Below are 7,249 nucleotides of genomic sequence, written 5' to 3'. Positions count from 1 at the left end.
CCATCACTAAACCTTGAGGGACCCCCCACAGTTAGGGAGTGGGAGGCAGAGATGGAGCCCGCTAAGGAGACTGAGCCTGAGCTGCCAGAGAAATGAGAGGAGAACCAGGAGAAGACAGAGTCAGTGAAACCAAGGTTGGACAATGTCTCCGGGAGAAGGAGGTGGTTGACTGTCGAAGGCAGTTGAGTGGTCGAGGAGGATTAGGATGGAGTAGAGGCTGTTGGATTTAGCAAGAAGGAGACCATTGGTGACCTTTGAGAATAAGCGCTTAACAAATAACACAATTATTAAATACCATTTTTTAAAAAGTGTTTAGCACAGTGCGCTGCACACAGTAAATGCTCGATAGATACAATTGATTGATTGATTGATTGGCCGCCAGGACCCTCACCTTAGGGGTGTCTTGGATCAGCTCCAGCCCTGATCTCAGAAATATAGAGGGGGTGCAGGTCTTTGGCTCACCTCATCACTGTCTCTTCACTTGTCTTGCAGTTCCCCTCAGCTTCTAATGCTGCACAGTCTGTTGCACAAAGTAGACCCTCAATAGATATTGTTATTACTAATAATAACTGTGGTATTTGCAAAGTGCTTACTCTGTGCCAACCACTGTATTAAACGCTGGGATAGATATATAAGATCATCAGGTCCCGCATGGGACTCACATTGCATCCCCGTTTTGCAGATGCGGAAACTGAGGCACAGAGAAGTCAAGTGACTTGCCCCAGGTCACTTGCCCAAGGCAAGTGTCAGAGCTGGGATGAGTACCCAGGTCTTCCGACTCCCGGGCCCAGGCTTTTTCCACCAGGCCACGCTACGTCCCCTGACCGCCGCTTCAACACATCAACACTTCAACCCTGTCCGGCCACTGCTTCAGTTTGGTTAACCCGGGGTGGATCAGGCAACTGGTCCACCTGCTAGAGAAGCGGTGTGGCTCAGTGGAAAGAGCCCGGACTTGGGAATCAGAGATCATGGGTTCGAATCCCGACTGTCCCACCTGTCAGCTGTGTGACGGTGGGCAAGTCACTTCACTTCTCTATTCCCTCATCTGTAAAATGGGGATGAAGCCTGTGAGCCTCGCATGGGACAAGCCGATTACCCTGTATCTCCCCCAGCGCTTAGAACAGTGCCCTGCACATAGTAAGCGCTTTAACAAATACCAACATTATTATTATCAGGCGGGAGTAGACGCCCGCACCCCATTTGAGATGCCAGCCGGCACAGTCCAGTCTCCTGCCCTCAAATTTTCTCAAATTTCCACCCCGACAGACTTGTGGCCGCAGCCAGTCTAGTCGAAAGGCTCCCCAGGACCATGCAATCCGCAGAAGAAGACACTAGGGGGCGGTACCTCTCTCTCGGACAGGCCGGGACGCCGCTCACTCTCCAAAGGGAATCCGAAGAGAAGCCAAGAGTTTCCACAGGTCTTGGGCAGATCCGCCCTGCCGGCTGGGAAATGTGGAGTCCTATCCCAGTCCTTGTTCTCACGGCAGGAGGGGTGGGAAAGTCCTCTGCATATCCTCACCTGGGTGCGAAGCTCTAGGAGGGGGTATACACGATCCTGTATTCTGAAGGCTCCCCCAGGGGAGGGAGAAATGGGGCGAGGGAGGAAAGAGTGAAGAGTTTCCCACCCAGCCCACAGCAGTTCCAAGTCCCTCAGTACTTTCTTCCTACTTTCTTTCTACCAATTATGTCCATGTCTTTATACTCTGCCATTCCCCCTATCTGTAATTTATTGTAACATCCGTCTCCTCCAAATCACAGAAAGTAAGCTCCTTGAGGACAGGAATCGAATCTCCTTACTCTATTGTATGGTACTCTCCCAAGTGCTTAATTCAGTGCTCCACACACAATAAATGCTCAGTAAGTACGATTGATTGATTGATACCCGACTCACATGTTGGGTGGGCATCCAGATCTAACCCACCTGTAATATACAGGGCCCTCTGAGGGGTCCTTGTGTTTTCTCCCAAAGGAGACAAGGCTTGAGGACTCCTGGGGAGGGCATGCCAAGTCTTCTCTGCCCTGGATCCCTAGAGTTGCTCCAGAGCACAGGAGTGTGACCAAAGTGACAATGAAATACGCATCACAACCCCCCCACCGCCTTCATGTAGGAGACTGTAAGCGCGATGAAGCCAGGGAATGGGTCTGTCTACTCTCTTATATTGGACTCTCCCAAGGGCTTAGTACCGTGCTCTGCCCACAGTAAGCACTCAATAAATACGATTGATTGATTGAGACAAGGAAGGAAGGCTCCTTGGGAAACTCTTTCCTTATGGAGAGCTCTCCTAATCCCACTTTACAATCTCCCCTTTTGGGATTGTAAATGCCTTGAGGGCAGAGTTTGTGTCAGGTAAGGAACTATGACTTTGGTTTTTTATTTTTTTTTATTTTTTGCGGGGGGTGTCCTTCAATTTTATAGTAGAGCCCTCGTCTCCCAATATTCAATGCTGTTGATGATGCTGATTGATTCCTCAGTTTGAGGTCAAAATTGGGATAAGGGAAAGGGCTTTACTGAGGATCTGGGGAATCTCAGCTCCTTTCTTCCCTCCTTCCCACCCACCTTGAACTGATCATGGGACCTAGAAATCCTGTCTTCCAATGTCTCCCCACCTTCCCCAACTCCTTCCCAACTAGATGAGCACCTGGCTCAGCTCAACCCCAGCCAAGGAGTCTGGGAAGGTGGGAACCCGGTCAGGGGTAATTTGTTCTCCTCCCACCTCAATGAGCCGTGAAGTGGTCCCCCAGCCCCCTGCCTGGCCTCCTTCCCCGCCCCCTACCCCCCACCCGTTGGGAGCAGGAAGGCAGTCTTAGAACCCTGGCCTATTTAGGGAGGGACTCGGCCCTGATCCCAGTTCCCCACACTGACAGCAGGGTCATCCGATTGGACCCTGAGCCTAAGACTGAGCGCGGTCAGCCCTAAAGCAGAGACGCGGGTCGAGAGACAGACAGGTGAAGGTGCCCTGCCTGAAGATGCTCATTAGCCAGCTCACTGCCCTGCTGAGTGTCCTCTGGGGGACCCAAGCCTGTAGCCGGACCTCAGAGCTGCCCCCTCCGATTTTGTCCCGGCAAACCCCACCAGGTGCCCCGGCACCCATCCGAGAAGAGGCCGCCTTCCCGTCCACGACTTTGACTGGGGGCTCTGGCGACGGGGCTGAGGGGCTCGCCAAGGGGCAGCGGCAGCATTCACCTCCCAGAAGTGCCCAGGTGTCCTCTGCTCCCACCAGAGCCCGCAGCAGCTGGGAGGCTTTCCTGGGACTGCAGTCCAGGAGGGTGTCCCAGGGGTCTTCTAGTCCCATCCTGCGGGAACCTGGCAAGCGCGGGCTTCTGAGAAAGCAGATGCCCCTGAAATGGGAAAGAGAATCTGCCATGCCTCTGCCCCTCACCCCTCAGGATGTCACCAAGGAGAAGTGTCAGGCAATACCCTTCACTCAGGTGAGCTGGGCTGGGGTAGTGGCTGGGGAGGGGGTGGTTGCGGGCCTGGGAATCAGAGGGTCGTGGGTTCTAATTCTGGCTCGGACACACGTCTGCTGTGTGACCTAGGGTGAGTCACTTCACTTCTCTGTGCATCAGTTACCTCATCTGGAAAATGGGGATTGAAACAGTGAGCCGGATGTGGGACAGGGACTGTGTCCAGCCCGATTTGCTTGTATCCACCCCAGCGCTTAGTACAGTGCCTGGCACACAGTAAGCGCTTAACAAATACCACAATTATTATTATTATTATTATTCTTAGTTCTAGTAGTATTGGGGATTTTTTGCCATTTTGGAAATGTGCTGAGAGTTGTTTCTAAATTTCCAACTTCCTCCCTCCCTCCTGTAATTCTGCCCTTCACTTCTTACATAGACTGTGAGCCCCTCGTGGGACAGGGATTGTGTCTGGCCTGATACCCTGGTATCTACCCCAGCGCTTATAACAGTGCTTGACACAAAGTAAGTGTTTTACAAATACAATAATAATAATACTTATAATAATTCACTCACTCCTCCCCACCCAACCCTTCCTCCCCTCCCCCAACCATCCTTCCCTGCTTCCGCAGTTCTCCATTCTCCCCAGTCTGTGCCCAAAAAGCCTAATTCTGAGAGTTAGCAAACCAAACAGCACCCTTGCCTTTCCTGGCTCCCTCCAGTGACTCTGCATCATTCTCTCCCCCTCCCCGACCCCGGACCCAGGTGGTCTCCTGGCCCGGCTGCAAGTCCATAAAACTCCAGAACAAGTTCTGCTTTGGCCACTGCAGTTCCTTCTACATCCCCAGCGCGACTCCCCTCGGCTCAGCCCAGCCCCATCTGTGCAACAGCTGCATGCCCGCCCGGAAACGCCGGGTTCCCGTGCTCCTGTGGTGTCAGACGGACGGAGCTGCTTTCCACAAGCAGGTGAAGGTGGCGGTCTCACTGGTAGAGCGCTGCCGATGCTTCACACACATTTAAGTGCGGGAACTTGACCCCCTCATCCCTCCCCCCCTTCCAGGTCATGCTGCCTCCCCCCCACCCCCAACTGCTCCACGCTACCCACCCTGGTCACCCCTGTGCTCAGGTGATGTCCGGGGCAGGGGTGGGTTGCCCACCAGCTCATCCTTCGTAACTGAAGTTAAACCTGTCGTCACTCCTGGAGCTGCCTCTCAGCTTAGATCCTCTGCCTCCTGAAGGGCCCAGCTTCTCCTGAGGTGACACCGAGCTCCTCCTCATAGACTCTGGCGACGAAAGGCCCATCTTGCCTGACCCATGTTTGACTCTGACATGGGGAAGCTGGACTCTCAGGGGCAACCAGAATCTAAGGGCAGGAAGGGCATTCTCTCCTGGTCCCCATATCCCCCTTCTCCCCACACCTGGGTGTCTGAGCCTTGCCCCTCAGCCTTCTGGACTCTATTTAGATGAGAAGAGGGTGTCTCCAGAATCACAGTCAGGCCCAGAATTCTCCTGCTCCTTCCACTGGCTCAATCCCAACCGGAGACAGTTTTCAAAGGATTAAAAAGCTTGGTTATGAGAGGCTCCTCTCCCCGCCGTGTGTATCTCGTCATTTATCCCAAATGGGGAATCGTCTCAACTGGGCTTCTTTGCTGTGTAGGAGGCTGAGGAGAAGGACGGTGGATGGATGGGTTGGGGAGAATGGAGAGAAGCAGAGGCTGGGGCTTGGGACACCTAAGCTGGGCTCTGGATTCTTAATGTCTCTGTGTGTGTGTGTGTGGTGTGAGAATCTTCTCTGGATCCTGCCTGATACCTCGGAGAGTATGAGAGGTCCTAGAAGGCTTGGATATGTCTGGATATTAGAGACTCTAATGTTAGGACCCGGATCAGAGGGGGCTTAATGTTATCTAAATAAGGTCTGGTGATAAGATCAAAGGGCTGGAAGGGAGGAGATTGGAAGATTGAAGAGATAGTTGCTTTTAATTAGCCTTCCCTCCTCCTTCCATTTCTGGCCTAGGGTTCACTTGGGCCACCTCAGTCTGTGACAATTAAGGGTTAAGGGGAGTGGGGAAATAGTAGGGAGACAGAGGTATAGGTAGCCAGACCTGTCTCTGCCAGGGGAGGAAACTGAGGCACAGGAGAGTTAATTGCCTGGCTTTCCAATGCCCTGCCTTCCTCCTCCTCCTCTTCCTCTCCCCTGGCCCCAGCAGATTTTTTTTTAAGACATTTAATTTGTTAAGCACTTACTCTGTGTCAATCATCACCTTTCTAAGCCCCTTAATAGATACAAGTTAATCAGGTCGGACAGAGTGCCTGTCCCACATGGAGCTGGCAGTCTAAGTAGGAGGGAGAACAAGTATTGAATCCCCATTTTACAGTTGAAGAAACTGAAGCCCAGATAAGTAAAGTGACTTGCCCAAGGTCACAAAGCAGGCAGCTGAAAGACCCAGAATTAGAACCCAGATCCTCTGACTTCCAGGCCTGGGCTTTTTCCACTGGATCATGCTGCTTTCCTGCAGTGTCAGGGCTCTGGTCCACTGTGGCAATGTCACCCTTCCAGGCCCTGACCCCCTTCTTCTAAAGAGTGGGAATGGTGCTCCCAAGAGAATCCCCCCCAGTCTTTGGAGTGGAAAGGAACAGCCCTCAGGGAAAGAGCAGCAGGCAGTGTCCCAGTAATGCCTCAGGGCCTGTTGATATATCACCTCCTTGCTCCTCCAAGGGAGGTGGGGTTTCTGGAGGCCTGGGACTCCCTGAAAGAAAATGCCCCTGGGCTCCATTCCCCAAACTGCTATGAGTGAAAGGTAGGGGGTATTTGTGTGTGTGTGTGTGTGTGTGTGTGTGTGTGTGTGTGAGAGAGAGAGAGAGAGAGAGAGAAAGAGAGCCAGAGAAGGGTGGGGGAAACTCGCACAGCCTGGAACACAGCCCCCGGCAGATGGTAGCCGTCTGGCACATGTGCGTGGACATGTGGCGATGCTGCCGCACTCCCTCCCCAATGCCCTGCCTCCTCCAAATGTCCCCCCCATCCATGCACCCAGGCGGGGATGGGGTCTCTCTGGGGAGCTGGACTTCAGACCCCAAGCTTCTCCACCCCTGAAGCCCCTGAGGCCTTCCCAGCTCTACTGTGAAGGCCAAAGGGCACCCCTCACTTCCATCCCCTCAACTCAGAGGACCCTCTCGGGCACTCCGGGCCCCCTCCCTCCTTCCTCAGGAAGGAAGCCCCACAGGTAGGAGGAAGCAGGAGCTGCGAGGGACTGTGGCGAGCCGGGACAAGGCGGATGGGGCTGAGTTGGGGAGGTCAAGGGGCAGGATGTGCACCTGAGGAAACAGATGGAGCAGACACAGGCCAAGGGCATGGCCTGAGCTGTGGGAGCTGCTGTAGCCTCCCTCTTTCCCTCTTCTCACCCCTTCCCCTTCCCCACAATGTCCAGGAATTGAGGGGTGCCAGATGGGCCCACTGTCTCCCCCAGGCCAGGCCAGTCCACCCCTACCCCGGACCCACCCCCCACACATTCTGCCTCTGAACTGCTTTCTCCTACTCAAAGAATTTCAGTCCTTCCTGTTCTGTTGTGGGACATGTCAGGGGAGGGCTAGGTCCTACTGGTAGAAGACCACTGTTTCAGCCACTGGGACCGCACCACTATTCCCCCCTCCAGCTCTCAGCTCCCTGACCTCCTGGTCCCCTGCTCCCCCTCTTCCTTTTCAGAGACCCTGGGAGAAGGGGGGCATTTTCTATCTCTGGCCTTTAGTGGGCTGGGGACTGATGGGATCTGGGCTCCTTCCTGTTCTGGGGGAGCGCGGGGGGGCTGGTGTCGGAGGCCACAGAACAGCATGGGCCCTGGGCCCAGGGAGT

General features: G+C 54.0%; 1 protein-coding gene across 1 annotated transcript; it reads left to right on the top strand.

The window, feature by feature from the left end:
- The first annotated feature begins 2,845 nt into the window (after positions 1-2,845).
- On the top strand, positions 2,846-4,942 carry DAND5 (DAN domain BMP antagonist family member 5). Its single transcript, XM_029052835.2, has 2 exons — positions 2,846-3,429; positions 4,168-4,942. Exons 1-2 carry the CDS (start codon positions 2,968-2,970, stop codon positions 4,420-4,422), a joined length of 717 nt encoding a protein of 238 aa, XP_028908668.1. The 5' UTR covers positions 2,846-2,967; the 3' UTR covers positions 4,423-4,942.
- The last annotated feature ends 2,307 nt before the right edge of the window (positions 4,943-7,249 follow it).

Source organism: Ornithorhynchus anatinus, chromosome X2, assembly GCF_004115215.2.
Source record: "Ornithorhynchus anatinus isolate Pmale09 chromosome X2, mOrnAna1.pri.v4, whole genome shotgun sequence".
NCBI classification, from domain to species: domain Eukaryota; kingdom Metazoa; phylum Chordata; class Mammalia; order Monotremata; family Ornithorhynchidae; genus Ornithorhynchus; species Ornithorhynchus anatinus.
Note: the sequence above shows the minus strand (reverse complement) of the source record. Positions and strands in the feature narration are given on the sequence as shown.